Here is a 24,810-nt window from a genome sequence, read left to right as displayed (position 1 = left end):
ACCAGATTATTGTTTACTTTCAAAGTTGAAAGGTTAACAATTTACATAAACCTCTACTTTGCAGGACGTGCTGGTTCATCGCTAAGAAAAAGAAGAAATCATGAAAATCGTCACCTGCAGAGCTCCTGTGAACATAGCAGTCATCAAATATTGTAAGATATATCTGTAGATAGCATGAAATTGCATTCTGCTAGATTTGACACTTTGCAGTTGCATAAAAATGAAAATATGGCAACTGTGATTTTACCACCAGGCACTATAGACAGCGCTGACCACTTGGTTCGTTCTTCGGTTAGGCTGGAGTGTTGAAAATAAGTTACCGGTACCAGCAATTCTGAGCGTTTTCTCTATGGCTCCTAACGCCTACATGCAACATACATATAAAGAAGATTTTTTCCAGTGTTTCGAAATTTATGAGTATAAACCACTTCACAGTCAAACTTCACTGTCAATTGATCCTGTCATGCCTGTTGGAAGTCTCGGACATTATTTTCTCGTTTCAAAAGAGTCTTTTGAAAATTAAAAAGAACAGAAAGATCAGTCACAAGATCAATCAATTGTGCAGCAATCATACCTAATAGTGTCATGGGCAAAGAACAGGACCTTCAGAAACTAAGGTTATCAATGGCCAAAATCTTATTGGCCACTAATCTAATTGATTTTATATATATTTTGTTTTTAGGAATGAAGGGCTTGAGGTTTTTAAAGGTGATAGGTTGAATGTACCTTGACTGTGCCAGTGAAACTTATCTTTTTTAATCAATGTTGTTTTCACATAAATATATGACTCCAAATGAAAATGATGTCTTTTAACAGATGGTTCACCATGTTCACGTCCTACGATATATGGTTATCATGTAGAATGCGGGTTTACTTGCAGTTGGGGTTTTGTGCATTCATCGCACACTGTTCAATTTTCTCAGTCTTTCTTAACACCTCAGACTCACCAACAGCCCAGAAGAAACCCTGCAATAGATGGAAGAATGTTTGAAAACTGATAGAAAATATCAGAAGAAGACCGATGAATGCAGTTAGATTTCAAGGGTGTCAAAATCATATACACACTACACAGAATTTATCGGATTGAAAAGTGATTGGAAGATGGATTAGGATGATAGTAATATTCATTATAAAGTGTTTGCTTATTTTTTTACTTGATATATGTGATTTTTTTCTATTGACTTGTCCATTTTCAGGGGGAAAGAGAAATGAACAGCTTATCCTTCCGGTCAACTCTTCCCTCAGTGCAACACTCCACATTGATCAGCTCTGCACCAAGACTACTGTGGCTGCAAGCAATGCATTCCAGAGCGACAGAATATGGCTCAATGGAAAGTGAGAACCTATAACTGTCCTCTGTTTTTGAATAAAAATTGCACAGAAAAGAATGCCAATAATGGCTTGCTGACGAATCAGTATAAAACAAGGCTTACTGTGACAAGTGGAGAACATAGTAAATTTAAAATATGAATAGGGGATATTCTTTCCACTAATAATTTTTATAATAATTATGCTTACCTAGCACTTTCTATCATATCAACGGTCTGAACACACTTAAATATAAAGACATTAGGACCAGCCAAAGGTTAATGTTTTATCCTGTTGTTGAGTTGGTAAAGACATTCAATTCATTTAATCAGAAGGAAGGAGGTCATTGAATGTATTTCTGTTTTCTTTTGAAAATTTATTTACAGGGAACAGTCATTAGACAATCCACGCCTTCAGAAATGCCTTCGAGAAAGTAAGCATGCAGTCCTCACTCCAGCCAACATATTTGGTGGTGTATGAAGAGAATTTGTTCATCTCACATGAAGCATCACATGCTAGCCTAGTATTCAAAACATAACGCAAAATGCGTGACTTGTGGCTGTTAATGTACTATTTTCGTATTTTGTGACTCAGTTCGTCAAAGAGCTCGTAAGAGGAAGAGCTCTCCATCCAAGGATGACAGCTCATCAGCTGGGGAAGGAGGCTGTGACCCAGAGCAGATGCTGGACTGGCATGTGCATATCTGCTCAGAAAATAACTTCCCGACGGCAGCCGGACTTGCTTCGTCAGCAGCCGGCTATGCTTGCTTGGGTGAGAAATTTATGAGATTATTAAACCAGGGTTAAATATCAAGAAAGGTAGCTGCAGTTTCTAAATAACCATGGTAAGTGGGACACACCATATTTAGCAGTGGCTGAATTGACCGGCTACATCAGTGCAAGCATCCTATGAGAAGTGGCTTGTTGGCCTCTATAGTCACATGTATTAGTTTCAGCTGTAGCCACAACTTTTGGACAGGGCCTTTTCAAAGTCATGCAGGGAGACCTTCATAATTGCCGAGACTATTAAAAACAGACTTTCGTTTTGGTTCAACTCTGGCCACTAGTTGCATCGCTAGCTCAGGTTTACGGTGTGGAAGGCAATGTGTCTGACATTGCCAGGCAGGGATCGGGCAGCGCGTGTCGCAGCATGTATGGTGGCTTTGTGGAGTGGCTGATGGGACGCAAAAGAAACGGAGAAGACAGCATCGCCAAGCAAGTTGTATCAGAAGACTACTGGCCTGAAATTCGAATCCTCATCTTGGTGGTAAGTTACAGAGAGAAATACCCTTTTTGTCACTATTTTCTTAACTGTTGTGCTTTACACATATAGATGAACCCAGCGACGTTGCACTGGATTTTTCTAATGGCCCCCTTCAATGGCATTATGCATTGTTTGGTTTGATTTGGAGTAACTATAACAGAGCAATGGTTCCATGGCAGGGGGTCAGTGCAAATGATGAATGAAAGCATTACCATGACCACTGAATTTGTCTCTATTTGAATTAATCTCTGAAGAAGCATTGGGAAAACAATTTGGCTAGCTTCAGTGTTTCATCTGAATTTGTGAGCTCAAATCATTAACAATTCATACTATGCCCCTAGATTCTTCACCAGTTTGATCTGAAATTGTCCACAACATTCTGTGTGTGAGTGTTTTTTCTCAAGGAGTGCTTTTGGTTGGTCATGTCACATCTCAAACAATGCAGAAGTTGTTAGCATAGGAAACCTGGGCCAAGTGTTACGGAGTTGTAAGCAGAAAATATTTGCACATTTTTGTGCTATGCAGAAGTCAACTCAATCCCCTCTTGTATGCATCTCAAGGCATGTTGGCTGGAACCTGGTTATGCTGTGTATTGTGTAGCTGTGTTTGTGCTAACTACTGGGGCCTATAGAATTCACGCGTAGTGGCCATCTTCAAGGTGCTGTTTTGTCATTCAACTCCTGTAACAATGTAAGCACAAAAGGTTTGTCCAGGCCTGTCTAGTGGAACAAAGATTTTTACTTTGTAGATGGTGACCAGTACATCACAAGTTGTTCCTCCAAAATTTAAGCGACTTGCATCAAGATCAGGCATCATTTTGGACATTCTTTTGAAAAGATGACTTGTAAAATGATTGTACTCAGGTGAGTGACCAGAAGAAAGCCACCAGCAGCACCACAGGCATGCAGGCAACCGTTCAGACCAGCCCACTGCTCAAGTATCGGGCTGATGTGGTGGTACCCGAGAGGATGGCTGCCATAGCAACTGCAATCAAGGAAAGGAACTTTGAATCATTTGCAGAATTAACTATGAAGGTACAAAGCATTTTCTCTGTTAGAGGACATTTTTATTGAATCATGATTTTGTTTTCGGAACAAAAAAGGATCCAATTCAAGTGATTTTTACTTTAGTAGATTTGGAGAGCCATTACTCCCGTCTGATCTTTTCCTCTTCTCTCCCAAAAATTTGACTTCAATGATATTTCTCCCCATTTTAATATCTGAAAACAGGTCAAAATTACCTTGTACATGGCGCAAGTGGCCCTTCTAGAAGGGCATACGCTGGGTATGAGTTTCAAGATCACTTCAATTTTCACTTTTAATTGCAGTGTATGTGGTTCTTTCCTACAGGACAGCAATCAGTTCCATGCAGTGTGTCTAGATACCCATCCACCCATCTCCTACATGAATGATACATCCAGAACTATTGTCAGACTGGTGCATGGCTTCAATGCATTCCACAATCAGACTAAAGTACGTAGGTGCTGAGTGAAATAGATGGTAGTCAAAAAGTTGAAGGACCCTCTTTGTTACTGCTGGTTTCTACAATCCTAGACAGAATTGTTGGGACATTTCACAATAGCCATGTGCTCTCCAGCCCCCAGCCCCCCTCATCCCACAGTCAATGTTGTCATGTCCAGCCGGCATGCAGACAGCACGCAAAGACCCAACATTGAATAGGGGTCTGAAGGTTGGAAGCCCAATAAGATTTGGCCAGGATTTTCTAAATTGGTTCACAGTTGTGTATGTGTATGTTGCCTATCATTTCATTTATGTGTACTTCATTTTTTCTAGTTACGTGGTAATTACATTTGTCTGCAGTTTCTATACTCTTGTCTTAAGTGTCTATGGAGCCCCCACTTGACAAGCAATGCTTCTTGGGGTTTCCATCTTTCAACTAAATATGTACCATCATTATCTCTTTATGTTATATGGAAATAAAGTGAAGTGACATTTTTGGAAAGGGTTATTTGCATGACTACTGTTACAGAAAAATCTGTTAATACAAACTTCCTTTTCTACTTCCATCATCTTTTAACAGAATATAGCCCATCATAAGCATTGTTTTCTTCCAAACACTCTTTGCAGGCAGCGTACACATTCGATGCAGGACCCAATGCTGTTATCTTCACCCTGGAGGATGATGTGGAAGAGCTTCTCTCTTTGGTCAATTATTTCTTCCCTCAAGGAGAAGAGACAAACGGGGCTTCTTTCATCAGGGGAATTCCTGCAGATTTAAAGACACCTAGTGAGGTAGTTGGGTTGAAATACCCACCACTGCATAACTGTTCACACCTCAGTCTAGATATGCATTAGTGGTGGCACTTACAGCTGGTTCAAGGTCAAAATGAAAGCAAACTGAAGTTTGATGTCAAAGAAGCATTTGTGTCAAAATTTACAAAACCTGAAATGTGTCCAATGCAGGTAGCTACACAGATCATATACTTGCTATGACCACACATATTTGTGCTCACATTTGCACCAAGTATGGAGCAGCCTTTATTTGGATATTTGCATCTTGATCTACACTTGTGTTGTTTCCTTTGTGAAAATAGCAAGTTGGTTGGGACACATTTTGTACTTATTTCTTTCAAGATTAGCAAAAGCTCAATTGCTTTGATACATGTACAGATGCATGCGTAGTCTGTCACTGGGTATCTAGAATTGACCTTTTCATTGAATTTATCTTCCTTTTATTTTCCTTTTCTTTTTTTCTCTTTGGTCTTTTTCATGATTTACTTTTTTGCCTTGTGATGGGCAACACATTTGGATGATTAATCCACCGTATTCCAATATTCCATGGTCCAATTTTCATTTACACCTTTGCATTATTTTTTTCTCTAATAGGAGCTTCAGGCTGCTGTGCCCTTTGACCCCCGGCCCAACAGCCTACGCTACATCATCCACACCAAGGTGGGACCAGGGCCGGCAACTGAGGAGGACTCATCTCAGCACCTGCTAGACCAAGATGGGCAACCAAAGAACTTGCCCAAGTGAAGCGCTTGTCTTCAACCCTTCTGAAATAGTCCAACTTAATACTCAGGTCTAAAAATCGGATTGCTCTTCATCAGAATCATCCTCGGTTTGGAAATCTTGGACGATAGTGACAACACTAACGAAGAATCAAACTAAATAAATGAAACTTGAAATTTTTGAACCAAGTTGTCTCAAGGCTCATTTTTAACTAGATTCTGAATGATGAAGTTCAAGTTACACTAGACTGTTTACTAGTAAATCTCTTTTGAACTGTAATTCTCTGCAAGACAACTCCTTGCTTTGTATAAATATTCAATGTACTGACAGTACTCCACACCAGAATAAATCTTTCTTTTGTGCAGTTCAATAAATACTTCAGATTAAAATTCAAAACTTGATTTTGTTACAGTTTAGCTTATACATGTAGTTTGTTTCAGCTGGTTGATTAGTTTTAGAGGGTAAGACTGCAGGATTTAGCACATTGCGGAAAGCGGAATTTTCAGCTAAACTTATATGGACATAATGTTGGCTCTAAGCATATGGAACAAATGCTTGTCTTTTTGCCTAGCAGCATTTGTACAAAAATATGAACATAACGGCCAAGATGAGCACTGTTATACTGAGGGCATCCTCTTTGAAAATTTGTATCCTGCTATCATTTAGTTTGTCACTTTTTTGGTTAGGTATCAGGAAACTTTTTAATATGCACTGTTAGACATTACTATGCAAACTGACAATGTGGCCATTTTCTAGAAAATCAGGAATTTCATGCAAAAGTTTATGCTGGTATGTGTGAATGCAACTGGTAGCTTTGGAATCGGAATGAATTGAAGGAAAGTCAGTGATAAAAAAAATGCTGGTATGTGACATGAATGAATGGACAACAGCACAAATTAAAATATTATTATGCAGACTGCATGTTTACTTTCTCCTTTGGGAACATTTTGAATTTGAAGAATTAACATATCAATAAACTACCATGCAAACATTTTTCGGTATAAAGTACTGGCATAACAGATCATGAAAAACAAGGTTAAAAAAAAGATTATAAAAACTGCCAAAGTTTTTGCAAATTATTCCACAATCTACAGTATTGTAAAGAATTTGGAATTACATTTGCAAGCAGATGAAATATTTTGTGTGTGTGTTACATGTAATTTGCTTCAAAAAAGAGAGTATTGGGTAACTTGTGCCTTGATAAGTTGCAATCAACAGAAGTGGAAATCAGACTCGACATAATCACATTTTTTACGAGCTTTCAACTAAAATTAAATGACTCCATCTTCTGTTGAAAAATATGTCTGTCTTTGAATTTACAATGACATTGAATGTTACATAGTGGCGGATGGATCCATGGGTAGCATGCAAGAGCAAAGAAATCCAATTTTATTTTTCGTAAAAATTGTAGCAATAGTGCAATGAGCCTACTGATCAAGGAAGACATGCAAATTGCTGAGTACATCATTTTGTTCCCAGGATCAGATGGTTTCCTGATGGTGGATACTGTGGATCAAAGTCGGTGATCTCGTAAAGAAATGCCAAAAAAAGCCTTCATCCGAAATTTAGAGTAAAAAAATGTTTTACCCAACCAACCACCCCAATTTATTGTTCAGTGTAATAGGAAACACAACTAATTTTTGTTTGACCTGAGAGTGACAACAATCTGCATGACTGTGCAAGGTCATTAAATGGTCTAGATCATTTTTGCCATCTCAATAATGTCATGAAGACCAATGACAGCATGTCGATGCCTCTCGGCTGATTCAAGGAGGTGCTTGCAGAAATGCAAATAAAACTCTCTCAAATACGCTGCCATATGCCAGTCCTAAATCTCGCTAGCTGTCCAGCTGTAGGCACGGTGATATGTAGGAACGTGTCCTGCCTGTGCTCAGGATTTCTTCCTGCTAGAAGCCATGCGCTGACACAAGTTGATCCCAGCAAGTACAAATTCAAACACACGTTTGTTTCTGTCACACCTCAAATTTGAAATGAATGCTGCCGTGGGATGGGTTGAAGGAGACGTCAAACCGCATCTGTCCCCCCAACGCTACCCTGGGGTTGCTCTTGATGAAATACACTCCCTGTTTGGAGTGCCTGTCCCAGGCTAGGTCTCTGGAAGGGGCAGAGGAGATGGGAAGCTGGGGTCCAGTGGAGACCCAGGTCTTTTGGTCTAGCTGGTACTCCATCCAGAGGGCAACACCATGACAGATACCTTGCCTGAAGTAAAACAAAAATTCAATAATTCCCATATCCACCACATACACAATTCATGGTACTCTACTGGTCTATTTTGGGTCAAAGAACCCATGCAATGTAGTTTTTTCCTTTAACCACTTCCTGCTGGGGATTCCCGATTCGGACACGTATGCTTTATATGCGTGGCCGGGGTCTCTGAACTCGGATAAAGGGAACAGGGCCTTGTAATAAATAGACCGTACTCGGAACAAAAGACCAGGCTGCTGGGAATAACCGACCTTTTCTCGCTCTAAAAAGTGGAGATAATCCAGCCTTGTTTTGAAACAGTATACCACGGTTTGGGGCATTTAGAGAGAGCGGATTACCACCGGGGACAAAAGCGCTCCACCAATGCAGCAATGAGCCACACAGCACCACTGCATGCTAATCTGGCCCCTATTGAAAAGAGGTCAGCAGCACACTGAGCCAGGTTCATGAACAAAAGAAAGTTATATAACACCGCACAATCTGGGCTCTTTTTACAAGGCTGCAGGCCTGGCTGAAATACTCAGGCATCAATAGATTTTGTCTGTCAGGCTAGAGTGGACACCACATAGTCCTTCATGTGTTTGTAAGTGTCCAGTAAATGAAGATAGGAATTTTTAAAGAATTTTGAAAACAGAAAAAAATGATAAAAATCCCGGCCCAGCATCATCAACATTGATAACTGCTCCGGCAGGAAGTGGTTAATGTAACAATGGGCCACAATTCTGCCCTTCTGGTTACCATTCTATGCTTACATAGCACCGAAACAGAACTTCTAACCTGTAAGCATTAAATCCCTAGTTATTGGATGTACACATCAATTCAAGCCAGAGTTCCTTTCTATCCTGCGTAACAATCAGCCATTAGCTCATGGAGGAATTCTTTATTTAAGGTATTCCCTGCATTGTGACATTGGGCTCAGCAATTAAAAGACCATCTTGCAGGGGAAGTAATGCTAGTTAGCTTTTTGTATCTCCAACACTCAACAATAACCGGTTGTCATTATTGATACCCAAATGATCCAAAAGGTCAACTACCCTACAACTGAACAGCTAAAGAGTCTTTGGCCACCACAAATATACAGAAATAGCCAACAGTAACACTGTTCAGAGGGACTACCTGCCACTGATTACGGATCTGCGAACTTGCTCTGAAGCACAGCTAGACAAAGTGGTATACACCATTCCCTGAATCAAAGCAGCATAAAGGAGACAAACCAAATTTCAAGATAACAAATGATGTGCCATGGTCAAATGGTCTTGACAGCTTACCCAAGGAATTCAACCATTCCACTGAATGTCCGTATGTCAGTCGGTACAAGCTGAGTGAAATCAAACTCCATCAGCTCAAAGTCTGACGTCAGAGCCTGACCGGGGTACTCCCAGAGGGGATGTGGTTCTGTGGCTTCATCGCTGATGGCTGAAGAGGTCTGGTAGAATGAAACCAAACACCAGAAAGTATACCGTATCTCAAACACTGACAAACACCAAATGGCCTGATTAGTACAAATGCACAGCATTACTGTCCTGGGCTCCAAGGACGGACAAGAGACACTAAACATTTTACACATCAACGATGCCCCTTTGCCAGTGTTGCAGTTGAGTACTGTTTGAATACCTAGTTCTCTGCCAAATACTGAACTAGTTTGCAAAATAGAGCTGAAGAACACGGGCATTGGATAAAAAATGTATTAAGGTAAGTTGACAACATAAAATATTGACTTTGGATCATAACTGTTTAATCACATCATGCCAGGGGCATTTATGAATGTTCATTCTGCTGGGAGGGAATATTTCTCATTTTTTTCTGTTTTAAAAATTCTTTAAAAATTTCTATCTTCATTTACTGGACACTTACACCCACACAAAGGACTCTCTGGTTTCTACTCTAATCTTACAAACAACATCTATTGACGCTGGACTATTTCAGCCAGGCCTGCCGCCTTGTAAAAAGAGCCCAGATTGTGCAGTGTAACGTAACTTTCCTTTGTTCACGAAACTGGCACAGTGTGCTGCTGACCTCTTTTCAATAGGGGCCAGATTAGCGTGCGGCAGTGCTGTGTGGCTCATCACTGCGGTGGTGGAGTGCTTTTGTCCCTGGTGGTAATCCGCTCGCACTCAATGCCCCAAACAGTGGTATACTGTTTCAAAAAAAAATGCTGGATTATCTCCACTACTGACAGTGAAAAAAGTTGGTAAATCCCAGCAGCCTGGTCTTTTGTTGCGAGTATGGTCTTTTGTTACAAGGCCCAGTTTCCTTTGTCCGATTTCGGAAAGACCGGCTATGCATATAAAGAATACATGCTCAAAATTGGGCTCCCCAGCAGCAAGTGGTTAATGACAATCAGTTTATCATGAGACTGAGTTTTCGGGGTACCTGCAGTCTTGAATTTATTTTGTAATCTTACCTTTGTGCATGTATCATCAAATGTTGATCGTTTTCTAGCTTTGTTCCCACTTATACAGTTCCATATTTTCCAGCAAACTTGGTACTCCAAGTACTCAACTACAACACTACTCTTTGCCACAACACACCACATCTGTACATCAAGGTTTGTAAGCATCTTGCCTGGAGTGTGCTCAACCAATTATTGTTATTGGAGTGTATGGTTTTGACATGGTCACCCTGAGCCCATCCTACATCCATCCTGCCACCCTGCCGATGTCATGTGAAGATGAAACAAGTTTGTACACATTCAATTTCAAATTATCTGGGCATACTTTTCACCATTCTCCCACACAACCTAATGCCAACATGCACAGTGTTTCTCCTGTGGTCTAAGGAGAAGGCCATTAACAATTTGACACAAAGGATTCAGCACAAGACGTTAAAATTGCCCCAAAACTTTTTCTTAGCCATACCTGTACTAGTTGGTCAAATATCTGCACATCGAATCCCTCCACGTTATCTACAGGAGCATAAAACTTCCACAAGTGGTCAAATTCCATGGCAACACCTCTCAACCTGGCACGGCACGGCAGCACGAGGGCACTGTCTTTCATGTGCAGGGCCAGGGCTGTCCGGGCGTACCAAAAGTGGAGGTTGTGCCACGGTAGAGTGCTGGAGATGAAGAACGGTTCGCCAATCAAAACATCTATCTGGAGGATACCAAAAAATGTGATTTTTGAAAAACTTTGGTCGCAGCCTGGTACGTGAAAATGTTGTGGTACACTTGTACACCAGACTGGAAAATCAAAATGACGACTTGACGAACAACGGATTGATTCGTCTGTTTCATTAACAAAATCAATAACCATTTCACTCTACCCAACAGAATAGAGCATTCAATCTGTCACCACATGAAATTCTTACCAATCAAAATGACGACTTGATGAACAACGGACTGATTCGTCTGTTTCATTAACAAAATCAATAACACTTTCACTTTGCCCAACAGAATAGAGCATTCAATCTGTCACTTCATGAAATTCTTACCCCTTCCATTGTAAACCATTGTTAATCAATGTACTCCTATTATAAAAGAAGTTAGTCTCCATGTTTCTTACTCTATCCACACAGACAATTCGTGTAATTGCTACAATGTCAGACTTAGAGTGCACTTCATTTTTCAATGGTGTACAGGGTTCCTACAGCAATTTGAAAACCAAATTCCATGAATTTTCCAGGACTAAAAAATGAATATTTTCATGGTATTTAACACCATGTTGCAGAAATATTTGTTTTAATACTAGGAACTGGGAGACTGCAGACCGACAGGAACAGCTTGTAAATTTATCATTACAGAGTACTCCATTATTCAAAATGGCCACCCATCAAAAATAACCCTCCAGGATCTTGATGTCCATGACATTTTTTCCTCTGCCTAATTTTCCATAAAATTTCCGTGACTTTCCGAGGCAAGTTTTTCCAGGGCTGTGGGAACCCTGAGTGTAATGACAGAACACTAAGCATACTTTCTGGTGACTAAAAAACTCCGAGGGTAGGGCCTGTGCTCCCTTGTCAGCCAAGATGACTTGTCCTTTGAGGTTGTTGCCCACAATCATGTCCTGCAGAACTCGGTGAGACATGGAATCTGGCTCAAGACTATACACCTGAGGAAAAAATAAGACCAAAAATATCTGAAGAACCCAACTAAAACAGCATTTGCTTTCTCGTTCCAGGTTTGACATATAAGGAGTCATCTCAAATCTTGCGTGGGACAAGTTGAGGACCAATTGCAGACGGGTGTTGAAGGCTCCTGAACAACTTTCCCACAATCTATCCAGAATGAAGTTATCAGAATTTGTGAACACATTCTCCCCCCTTGCGGTTTTGGCCAGGCAAGCAACTCAAGGACACCTGTGGTTTGGGGGACAGAAGAGCCACAGGTAAAGGAGTGCAGATTGAATCACTCACTCATTACATAGAGCTTTTTGAAACTACTTAGTTATGGCATGGAGGTGCAAACAGAAGGAGATGGAACGTTATATCTTGACATTACTGCATACTCTGTCTTACATACAATTTCAAAGGGAAAATTTCATTTTTTATTATTTTATTATTCATTTTATTTCATGCTGATGAATCAGATGCATTTGTTCTGCACTTCAACACTGTGTATAGGAAACTTTTCAGTAATGCAATGAATCCAGTGAAAATTTGGCACAGTCGTGAACACCCTATCATGTCTATTGCAGGACACTGCACACTTTCCATACACATTATTCATCGCACAATGCTTGGCCACCTTACATGTACATGCGAATGTTAAAGTCCTGTGCATGAGCCTGCATATGTCTGTGCATGCAGTGACGGTAACATCACACTTCAGTGCAATCTGATCCAATTCAATTCCTTTTGTACTTTAAGTGCATTCTGTGCACTATCAATGGCACAGTGAACTTCGGTTCAGAAGTCTCCATGTTCAATGATGTTGGGTTTGGTTCGGCGGTTCAGCCGTAGCACCAGTTTAAAAAGCACTGGTTGTGCTCTGCCACATGTATGATGTCATGCAGAGAAGGTACCTATGGCCCTGCAGAAAACCAGGGATACCTGCAGTTACCTGTTTGGCTCCCAGCCTTGCTGCGATGAGAGGCAGCATTGATCCGTCACTCACACTGACACATAATGTCTTGTCACTCACAACCTATAGTGGAGGAATTATCAGGAGAAACGCATTTCTATTTTCTAGAGGTTGCTATCATGTGGTGGCAGTGATTGTTTCAGCGTTGTAGTCAAGTCCGTCACAAGTATAGTCACAAGTCCTTTCATAAGACCGGTTGTAAAAATTAACATTGGTACAGGAATGTATTTTCACATTTCATTTGAACACATGTTGCTTGAGACTTGGCTTAATGACTGGTGATGGACTTGCAGACTTGCGATAGACTCAACCACGACACCGAATCTTCCAAAAAGTAGATTTGCATCGCAAAATGGAACACACACAAAATGGTCCCAATAGTCAGCTTCTGAAGTCAGTCGTCTTCCGTACAGTAGTACACATGGAGTCATGAAGATGTGCAAGAAAGGGCAACAATTGAAGATAAATGAATGAGCAAAACCTTTCTCAGAGCCTGAGTGTAGGCTTCTGTCCGGACAGCATCATTCAGCATGCCTATCCGAGGTCGACTCCATGCTACATGTACCCCGCAGTGACAGACGGGTCTCTCGGGGTCGACCCGAGGTTTGTCTGAATGGCTGACGTTGAACCACAGGCTGTAGTCATCGTGAGACAGTGTTAAATGCAGTGTCTCCCCTGGCATGAGACAAGAAACTCTGCATCAAGAGTTTACCACAGTACACTGGTGGTACAGAGTACCAAAGTGTGATATCAAGTACCAAAGTGTGATATCAAGTACCAAAGTGTGATATCAAGTACCAAAGTGTGATATCAAGTACCAAAGTGTGATAACCAGCTAATTAATTGTTATTTTAACCCCAACCCCTTCTCTAGCTCCAATCCCTAAAAACCAAAGCTAACTAAAACCTAACTTAAACTTCATCCCAACCGACACCAAAAATCAACCTCACTGAACTTAAACTCAAACCCAACCAAACCTAAGCTCAGATAGCAAAACAAACCCGCACAAAACCGAAATCCTACTTGAAAATCGAAATCAAAACCATACGAGCGTAAGTTTCTCTGTTTCTAAAAGGCAGTTTGTGTCTAACCGGGGAATTATTTTCCACAACTGGAAATGGTAAGATTGCTTTTTTCACTTTCTTGTGGTTGAATGTAACTCATACGTCTGCCAGTTCAACAACTCTTGTCTTACGGCGACTGTATGCACTGTGTCAATGAACCCCATTCTATCCCACAATGCATTTAATCCTCTTGCTTACAAATAAGACTGCAAAAAATTAGAATTTTAACATGAGGTCAGGCAAAATGAATTTAGACCTTTGACCCATCATCACAGGCCACAAAAATTAAACTCTAAAAATTGCCACAAAGAAAAAGTCCCAGGTATATTGATTGAGCTTGCCAAACATAAAAATGGGATCCTGAGGCATTTGGATGGGGGACAAGCTTAAAAGAGAGCAGTCAAAGTAAACTCCATTAAACCGAGTACAAATGTTCAACAGGCATTGTGTACAGTTAAATGGAGTTTGAAGACTAAGTAAGTTCAAGTTCAAGACATGGTCACCTCCATAAACTAATGTGCGTGTACAAAATGAATTGGACATTCAATGTTTATCCATTGTGATCATACGCTGCCAGCATGTGTTAGCAGGCTCTCTGTCAATCTGCCACCAACAGTTCCCCTAGGTTTACAAGCAGCAGAACACTTTCAAAGTAGAGAGCATCGGGCATAAGTCATTAATAGGCTGATCCATTAGGCACCATCCCATTACGGGACCTATAAAAAGAATGGGGGGGGGGAAACCTCCCAGCTGACAAAATGAAAGGACCACTGGTCCCCCGGTCCTCCCTGATTCCAACACCAGCGTTTACAAGTCCTCCCATGTAAACCGATTAACCTATTGCAAACACAAAAGACAAGAAGAAACTTACCTTTGCATACCTCCAAGGGTTGGTCTAAGAAATAGATTGCTTGCATCCAGTGGTCCCTCCACTGTGCCTCATCACCCTGGGGATGGACCCACGTGGGTGCGGTGCTCAGCCGAATCTCTCCCTCTGTGTCCATGCTCAGGTCCCACCACATGAAGATGCCATGGCAGACCCCGTCTGACTGCACCGTGCCAGCAACTGTCGCAGTCCGACACGCCGTGAAGTCCCCCTGGCTGAAGTGGAAGTCGATTGCATCCAGTGGTCCTGTGATTGACTTGAACTGGTTAGGTGACACTTGGCTGAGCTGGATGTCGTGAACAGAGGCAGCGCCCGGGCAAGCCTTCATCTTGGCCGGAGGCAAGATGAGTACGTCACTGCTGCCTGCTATGTGGATTGGCAGGAGTTTGTGCCACTTCCAGACGAGATCAGACTGAACGACTTGTGCGCGGATAGTAGCCGAATGGGGAATGCAGAGGCAGTCTTTCTGGGAAATTAAGCAGTGTAAATTTTGCTCTTTATCTATTATTTTTCCAGCCCAACACCAAGTATTAACAGTTCATCCTGGAAAGAAAATCTTTACAATCCTAAGAAACGATCCATAACATTCATATTATGATATCAAAACTCACAACGTCTGTTTCTCATTATAAAATATCTATTCTTAACTTATGCCAAAGTCAATTAGTCTTAAAGTACAGGCTACAGAGCTCCCCAGGGAGGGACGGTGGTGGTGGGGGGAGGGGTAACCTACCTCTAATAAATGACGATGCGCATGGAGATATGTAGGAATAGCCCCTTCACCAATAAGTTCAGTATCAAACACCTCCGCTGGGAGGATATTGGCTTTGTGTGGCATGTCACCATCTAAAAAGGTACAGTGAAATATTACATAAAATGTTGTCAATATTTCCGGTACAGTTTTTATTGTTAAACATGATGGATACATATTTCCAGCAACTGGGCTTCGACAAAAAAAGGAGGAAATTCCAATCTTTACAAAACTTTGTACAGTGTTTTTCAATTTTCATTGGCATGAGTGTAAAGTGAAACATAAGGAAATCAGCTGATCCAAGGAAAAGATGCATGCCTGAATTATTTTGATTCTAAATAAATGTTTTCATTCTGCACTCTGGAATGATTCACCAGGAATCCAAATATCAGATGCTCTTTCAAGCTCTGAATGAACATTCCTGGGTTGGAGACACAAGACCTTTTCAGTGTTTTATATCTTCTTCTTCATTTTTATCTTTTTTCCTGGACAATATAACAATATCTCTGCCTGGGTAATCTCTAGTGTTTCCCTTTTAACAAGGTTCCTTGGTGTTTTTCTTTCTCTCGTATGTTGATTTTTTTTTACTCATTGACTTGTAATTCAGATTAATGTAATGTCTTGATTAGCCATTTAAGGAAAACCATGTTATTATTTAGCCGTATTATGATTTCTTCATGTCTACCTGGCCCCACTATGACCTCCGTTGACCTTTTAGATGTAACGTTGATTCTGTTGGCGAAACCATTCTTAGAGATGATCTTCTTGGCAGCTGTTGCAATTGGTTCAAATGCCTAGCAACACACCAGAAAAAAAAGTGTAAACCAACAACAAAACTGTAACAAGATGTCAAAGTTTGTTTTTATTGGCAAACATTTTGCAGTGGTCATGTAAATGTCACTTTGAACATCAACACTCCATAGGTACATTTACAAACCTGGCAGTAATAATTAACTGTTATTTTTACCCCAGGCCTAACTCTAGCTCCAATTCACAAAACCAAATCTGTCCAAACTCAAACTCAATCTTCAACCTGACCAAAAAATCAACCTCACTGAACTCACACACAACCAAATTCAAACCCAAAGCCAGTGGTAGGAGAAATCGGAGATTTTCAAAACCAGTTAACCAAAATTTGAAAAAAGTAATTATCTGGTTATCCGTTTTTTGTTGACCTTTTGAAAGTGTGAACAACTCACACATCTACCGTACAATTGGTTGTTCACAGGTAAATATTATTTGCACTCAGGAAAAACTGAATCAAAGCGTCTTTTCAATTTGCATAATTCAGATAGGTCATAATTCATAATTGTCACTAAAACAGAGTTTTTGTCAACATTGAAATCATTGTTTGCAGTTTGTCAAACACTATATTTAAAAGTTTATAACAATACATGTACCTTTGACTAAAAGTAACACTGATGGAAATCTCGGGTAAATGCAACTTTTGGGACAAACATTCATGACCAGATTTCTGTAAAACAGTGGGTGGGGCCAAGTTCATTCGGGAAAATAACTGTTTCGTAACGTTCGACTAAAAACTTACACACACAAAATAAATGAACCTGCACGAAAAAGTGGGCTCACGTCATACTTATCATGTTCATAGCCTGGCCAAACGAGTGATAGGCATTAATTGTCCAAAAAAATGCATATTCCTACAAATTTTTAAAATGAAAGAATATTTCCTGGCTTTTATTTCCACTTTTAAGAAGACTTCACATACAATAACTTTCATCCAGCCACAGTATTGCAAGATTTACACTGCTGTGTTGTGCGCTAGCCATACACAGCATGCAGTGATTGTCTAGAGGGGTAGTTCCAATTGCTCAATTGCGACATCCCTAGTCTTTCTTCCACTCATTTCTCATGTGCCACAATTTAACACTTGGTCGAGAATAATGTTGACAGACCACTGACAGCCAAACTAGTGAATTTTGGCTCATTTCACGTTTTTAAAATCTTGTAATTGACAGCTGTTTTCATGTTACCACCCTCTACGTTTCATGCGTGTATGGCCCATTTTTCTAGAGCATCCAATTGCGACTGAGCTCTCCACATGCACGTGTCAAAACCGTGCACATGCAAAGGGTCTTGCACATGATGGGCACCGTGCTGTAGCTAAATTTGACTTCATTGGTTAAGTTCCGTACTGACTCACAAATGTGGCTGTGCCCTCGACAACAACCAGCGCAGGATGGAAAGTGAGTACGTGCACTCAACCTTTTTTTTACTTGATGAAAATTGTTCATTGCAACAAGCTTAATCATTTCGAGGCAAATTATTTTTCACATTTAGGAACGTTCAATGTCATTTCCTTCTGGGCAAAAGGAATAAAATTGTCGAGTGGAAACGGATTCAAGCTCAGTTTTATATCCAACCAGGAAATTAGAATTCAAGCTTACTAGGCTAAAATTCACACGCAAAAAATCCATTCAAAATGTCAGTCTTTTTGGATAATTTGCAATGATTCCACTACAGTTGTGTAACAATTATGTTCGGTTATGTGCCTTGCCATTGGGGGCCAGTTCGTCTGTTGTGTTATCATTTGGGCTGGTCTGTTTACGGCGGGTTCTGAAGTCCTATAATTGTGGTTGCAACATTGGACAATTCGGAATTCAAGACACACGAGACATGGGATTCAGCCATCGCAAGGTATCTCAATCAAATTAACAAGTCAATAAACACACACTACGGATCAGAGGCGCCCACTGGCTGAATTGGATTGTGTGATGATGATCGCGATGTGTTTGTATTTACAACCAGCTAGTCTATTTTGGAATCAATCAAAGGCAATAATTGTTGTGGTAAAGTTAGTCGTTCAGTCTTTTTTTGGGTTTCGGGTAACGGTTACCGGTTTTGAAATTCAGATTCGGATTGTAAAATTTAAATGGGATAACCGAAAATACAGATTTTGGTCCCACAACTGCCCAAAACTAAACCCAACCACAACCCAACCCAACCTAAAATAAAAGTGCAAATAGAGTCCACACAAAACCAAAATCCCATATCAAAACCGAAGCCAAACGAACATGACAAGCCAGAGGAATTCCAAACGTCATACAACTTCAACCAGAGTTCTTGTGCTCTGGCATACACAAGAGTAAAAATAACAGAAAATAAGGTAAATCTAGGACAGGCTGCTGCCTGTATGTGCCAGTAGTGCTTCACAGCATTGACAGATCAGCACATACTTGAGTGACTACATTTTAACCATTAGTGCCACTTAAGCGACCCTAGTCAGACCAATTTTGCAAGATCTCATTGTCCCTCACATTTTGCAGTTGGTTGCAAGTCTCTTTGCATTCACAGTCTCCGTCATCCTATTGCTACATCTGCATGTCAAGGGTCCACTTTGTTCTAAGTTATGAAAAAGGCTACTGATCATTAGTGATGCGTGCATTCCTCAGGGCCTGGTTCCAAAATGGTCAACTAGATGGTCCAACTATCAAGTGTATGTGTAACAACTATCAGGCCACATAAAAAAATAGTTGGTGACTGTCCCCACCGGCCCCTAAGAAATACACCTGAAAAAACAAAAGCAAAAAAAAAAACCAGCCTTTTGGACGCTTCCACATTCAAATTTAGCGACCTTCTGCTATGCACTTTGGAAATATTACTTCCAGAAATGGCCGCTTACTCCCAAACATCTACATGTAAGAAAGCAGATTCATCCAACCTCTACTCCATGGCACAGCAAGATTGAGCCCATGGGAACGAGGTTGAGATTCACCAAACCATTAGCGTATTATTGGCTGAGGTTGCGGCCGCATGCATAAACCTATGGAAAATAGAGCAGCTGGTGAGGCGGCAATCACAACAGCTGAGTACAATGCGGTCACAGTCACAGCATGTAATTCGGATAAGGCCTCGACGTCTGCTGCATGCTGGGTCAATACTCAATAGTAGCGGCCATTCTCTGATACAGATCCCACTTTCGCCTAGCTGTACAACCCCTATCTCCCTTTGTGATGACTGACTTGCCTGTGTAAAACCCTTTCGTAAAGAAGATGAATAAAACTCACTGTATTGAAGAAACTGCTCTTTATTTAATATTTTCCAATCCAGCAAAGATGTATGTTGAACTGATCACACAAAAAAACGCCCTCCCACCCAAAGATTTTTTTTAAAAAGGACGCTCACCAATTATTTTGTTTATGTGGCCTAATAGTCGCTCAAACTTGCCCGTGGATTGTACACTTTTTTCTGTTTGTGCTTCCCCATAGAGTCGCACACAATTGAATCCTTTGTGACATAATCATTCACAATACTGTACCTCACAAGCATGAATAGAGTCCGCACCACACTCTGCCGCCATCATAGACAGTAGTCCGGTTCCGGTGCCGATGTCAAGCACGTGAGCCTTCTTGCCTCTTGCATGCATTAGCCTGATGGCCCGTCTGATCCCTTCATAGTACTTTTTATTCTGCAAGTAACATAGTAGAAAAGAGATGGGTCACAAAGGTTTCTTTTTTTTTTGGATCCATTATACACCTATCTATTGTTCTTGCTTCTTCACTTCTTATAGCCTACTAGAGCTGCACTGACGGATTTCCACTGAAGCTCACCAACAAAACATGACTATCTAATGACCTGTCATCAATTCTAGGTATTGGACTGCCAGTGCGCAGGCTACAGTAGAGTGATTGGTAGTGATCCGATTAGAATGTTAGCGTATCATGTGATGTGCACTCCGTATCCAAGCGTGAAAAGACAAAGTACATTGGAGAGTTATGACTCAGTGGAGTGCTGACTGATGAGAAAGTTGTGCAATCTTTCTACACTTGTCTTAACTGTTTAGGAAGGGTCTCTTTCATAATGGTCCAACAAAATGGATATCATGCAGGCATTTAGAGTTATGGAAGTATTCATGTACCTAACAGCCTATTCTCCTCACAGGAATAGTTCTAACCTAGAACTAGGGGCCTCGTCTTTCCACCTCTAAAACATTAAGAATCTTCCTCGGGTGGAACTTCTGACATACTCGCTCATCATCGTGCAGCATATCCGTGTAGGCAGACCGGGCAATCTCCTGATGGTAGTCATAGGTCGAGTCCTCTACTACCCACTCACTGGCTCCCGTCACTGGGTTAACTTTCGATACTAGGACTGACATTGCTGATGCTGTAGGTTTATTACAGAGGCATCGAGAATGGCTGATGAAGGAAACTAATGAAAGACGAGACGCGCAGGAAAGATGGGAGATTGCCGAGTTCATCAAAGTCGCTTCTAATCTGTGGAAGATGACAAGAGCAGATTCAGTTCCAAGAGATTCAATGAAAATAAAACATTATCCCTAATCCCCTAATCTAATTGTGCTGCCACCCTGCTGAATCCAGTGACATCCAACAGCTATGGAAGTGTGAAGCCTCCTGAACCCAACAAAATCCAACAGAAGGTGCCCACAGTTGGATACGGTTGGGTTCAGCATGGTAAGGGTTTACGGGCATAAGAATTTGTTTGACATGTCTCCTGAACACTTTCTACTCAATGTTTCTTTACTTTTGTTCACAATGAACTATCTCTGTATGTATCTGTTGGGTGCGATTGCCCAATCTGCACGATATCTTGATCCCTCTGTGCGCAATCAGTCAATCTTGCATGAAATCTCCAACTTCACTTCCCCTTTTTTGAAGCAATACTTCACAACCATGAATTAGAAAGAAAGTGTGATTGACTGATGGCAAAATTATTGACAAATCCTGCAATATGACATGTAAGACGGATAGCACAAAGATTGGGTAATGCATCGACCCATTACACTCGATAGAGTCATATCCATAGGCCCTAATTCATTTACAGGTACTATAGGTTTTCTCGGCCAAATTCGTCATCTTCCCAGTCAAATTTATTTTTGTCCATTCATACTCCAATGAATTTATTAAGCTGAGTGCTCCCATGTTTCTTTTTCATGTGACAGAGTCTTCCAATTTGTTTACAGGCGTTGAATAGTGTACTGTGACAACTTCAATTTAAAAGTTATGTCATTCAATTGAACAGTACATAACCGTCATTTGATATCGTGCTGGGTGACTGAAATGAGATATTCCTCCTATATTTCCTTCGTTTTCGTCTATGGGCAATCATGTTTGCATTTTGAGCCTTCAAATTGGAGAACTACAGGGTAAGAGGAATACAAACGCATACGGCAAATTAAGATGCGTAGAGAACAGAAGGGGAGATTACAAAAAGAAAACACACTGAAGTGTGTCCCACGTATTGACTTGAATGTACATGTATATTTTTATACATGTACAGTATACTTCAAACAAATTACACACTAAGAATACAGGACATTTGCTCCAATACTGATTACCCATCTAATAAAAATGTAGAAATGAAACTCTCCCTGGACCTTCATCACGGATGCTGACAGAAAAATCCTTTAGATGCAGTTTACTGATTTGTAATTTCTTTATTTTATACACAAGAAACACACTCTCCACAGACGTGCATGAATACTAAGATTTTGGGGATTCTCTTAAACAATGGCTCATTTTCCTTTTTTGGTCACAGTTTTAAGTATTGTTTTAACTTTCAAGTTTCATTCTATTTTTATTATCCTTTTTAGACATTTCCCCACTTTGTCCATTTGTGTGATAGAAAGAATTTTACTTTGCATTTTACAGAGATCTCTACCCATGAATCGAACCTTTCTTTTCATAAAATATTTGGCATAAATTGATTACAAAGAAAAAAAAGATTACAAGATTTAACATTTAATGAATAACACTGCACAAATCTCAAAAATGCTTTCAGATTCACAAAATTGAACACCAAAACACATTTGAATGCTTTTTGCATGTTTTCCCAAATTGAATGCCGACCCTTCACTTTTTGAATAACAAGATTGTGCAATCGCATGCTCTTAGAATGAAATTGAATGATCAGTTCTGCTCTTTGAATGGTGATCTAGATCATCAATCTATTTCATGCTAATTTGAATGAAACTGTTGCTAATTTTTCGTGAGTGAAGAAGATGGATTCGGCCAGGAAAACCCACAGTAAAAGACTAAAACTAATACGCGCAACTGTGTAGTCGCCAGGTCCCTTATTTTGCACGTAACTGTGAAAACCAATTAGACTTGAAAAAAAGGTGGCAAAATCAGGGACCTGGTGACTTTATATGCTATAATAAGGTCATAAACATTAGTTTAGGCCCTAACTCTATCTAGGCCAATTCTCAATTATTATTTTTGAACATTTTGAAATAAATCTCTTGTTAAGCCATCAGGCGGCAAGTATTAAATTTCCACTTCCAGAAACATGGACAACACTAATTTTCCCTTCAAATGTTATAATAGCCACCTGAAAGTGATAAATTATGTCATGTAAGAAGTGAAATTTAGCTAAGAAAATTCCGAAGTGTTTACTCAGAAAATACTTGGTTTTTTTTGTGATAAGTCTCAAAGGTTCACTTCACTTCACTTTATTTCCATATAATTTAAAGAGATAAAGATGGTACACATCTGATGGTAAGAGACAGATTGTAAAAGAGAGCCACTACAGCCCTATTTGTGGGGCTAATGGCCATAACTGCACCGCCTGGTGCCAAGAACAACAGCTAGGGCCTAGGCCTACAAAGGCGACAAGGAAACAGACAAGCTTTGCTGTATCCATACCCTACCACCCCAATGAAAGTTATGAAACTCTTCAGGGACACAAACGATGGTAGTTTGGGAAGAGTTCCATATACAGTCGCTAGTAACAGCATAGAGGAAGGAACACAGTGACCTATGTAGGCCTGTTACACCCCAACTATAGTTGGGACAGTCCCAACTGTAGTGCTGCAGTTGGGCTGGCCCAACTATTGTTGACCAATGCCTGTGGGAAATATTTCAACATTATCCAAGTCAATGTGTCTCACACTTGACACAATTCATCAATCAATTCAAATGTGGCACTTAGCCCTATGACCAATGACATGACATTTGTAAACAATATGACTTTGGCACATGCTGAGCACATCATGCACACAGGACCTCTCTGCTGTAGTTGGACCAGCCCAACTGTAGCACTCCCTTTGGGACAGGCCCAATTATAGTTGAGGCGGGCCCAACTATAGTTGGGACTGATGCTATAGTTGGGACGTAACAGGCCTATTTCTTAGCCGTCAAAAAGCAGAAACATGTCCAGAAAAGTTCAATTTAGGACATGTAGGAGGGAAAAAACCAAGTCGTTTACTTAGCCCGTTAGAGTTAGAAAACATTTAGGCCTAGGCTAGAATTCTTCAGACCAGTCTCACTGCCAGAGGTGTTTGTGCATAGCCAAGTGGATTATTTTAAGTTGAATAACTGCCTACTACTACTACCACTGCTGAGATAACATATGTCTCACCTCAGTGTCCAGCTGGCCAGCTCCTCCCGCAAATTGCCTGCAACTTAACTGTACTCGTGCACTATCTATGCGACCGCGTGCATGAGTCGAGTATGCGATACGCTGACGCGGTCTTTGGTGCGGTGTACGGTAGGCCTATTGAGGGCGCGCTTGAAGCGAATGATGCTCATATGGATGCAGTCCACTAATTCAAGCGGCAATTTCTGGCAGGCTCATTAGCATTAAATGCGCCCCCGCAGTATCCTTTGAAAAAGGAGATTGTATAACCCCCAAAGTGGTGAGATTGTGTAAATCTTTGCCAGCATCAACTCTCTGGGTCTTTGGGCTTTCATCTGAGAGCAGAATAGCTAAAAAATATTGTTGAAAAATGACTACAAGCAGACTTTGGAAAAAATCACTTTTTGGGGGGTAATTTTGTGTTGGGGGAATAACTGAAAATATAATCGGTTAATCCACAGAGAATTGAAAAGAAAGTAAAAGATTATGGACCATACAATATTTTAACGTGTTTCAGATGCCACAGGGATGTTGGTACGCATATTATTAGGCCCCAAACAATGCTGATTTTACACTGTTTTCAATGGGGCCCGTCGTGCGTCGCCCGTCGTGCGTCGCCCGTCGTGCGTCGCCCGTCGTGCGTCGCCCGTCGTGCGTCGCCCGTCGTGCGTCGCCCGTCGTGCGTCGCCCGTCGTGCGTCGCCCGTGGGTTTTTTTGTCACGATTGCGCAGTGGTATTTTTAACTTTGACCCTTGATCGTTTCACATGTACATGTCCTCGTTCGATCGATCCACCATGCCTGACTCTCATTTTAGCAATAGAACTAGAAGATGTACATGTATTCGTTTTTACAGTTGCGCCAAACTCCAATTGAAAGAAGAAATAATGTCCTGACATCGGTTAAGTAACGTTTATATGAAATAATACCATTTTGGTTCCATAAATAAATTAACAAAATAGACTTTTGTTAGGGTAGATTGTTTTTC

At 40.7% G+C, this 24,810-nt stretch overlaps 2 protein-coding genes across 2 annotated transcripts; one reads left to right on the top strand and one right to left on the bottom strand.

Moving 5' to 3' along the window:
• The first annotated feature begins 16 nt into the window (after positions 1–16).
• On the top strand, positions 17–6,678 carry mvd (mevalonate diphosphate decarboxylase). The gene is made up of 9 exons (XM_022236339.2): positions 17–152; positions 1,197–1,335; positions 1,695–1,741; positions 1,903–2,079; positions 2,375–2,574; positions 3,435–3,605; positions 3,921–4,043; positions 4,659–4,823; positions 5,418–6,678. The coding sequence occupies exons 1-9, from the start codon at positions 101–103 to the stop codon at positions 5,565–5,567; spliced, it is 1,224 nt and encodes a 407-aa protein (XP_022092031.2). The 5' UTR covers positions 17–100; the 3' UTR covers positions 5,568–6,678.
• prmt7 (protein arginine methyltransferase 7) lies at positions 6,440–23,974 on the bottom strand. Its single transcript, XM_022236332.2, has 12 exons — positions 23,828–23,974; positions 20,475–20,724; positions 19,767–19,916; positions 16,176–16,284; positions 15,473–15,585; positions 14,725–15,205; positions 13,271–13,464; positions 12,769–12,852; positions 11,681–11,818; positions 10,628–10,864; positions 9,038–9,195; positions 6,440–7,763 (listed from the first exon to the last, which is right to left on the bottom strand). The coding sequence occupies exons 2-12, from the start codon at positions 20,706–20,708 to the stop codon at positions 7,517–7,519; spliced, it is 2,145 nt and encodes a 714-aa protein (XP_022092024.2). The 5' UTR covers positions 20,709–20,724; positions 23,828–23,974; the 3' UTR covers positions 6,440–7,516.
• Between the last annotated feature and the right edge of the window lie 836 nt (positions 23,975–24,810).

Source organism: Acanthaster planci, linkage group LG06 (genome assembly GCF_054643075.1).
Source record: "Acanthaster planci isolate LZ-2023a linkage group LG06, COTS_SCS, whole genome shotgun sequence".
NCBI classification, from domain to species: Eukaryota; Metazoa; Echinodermata; class Asteroidea; order Valvatida; family Acanthasteridae; genus Acanthaster; species Acanthaster planci.
The sequence above is the reverse complement of the archived record's forward strand: the minus strand, read 5'-3'. Positions and strand labels throughout refer to the sequence as shown.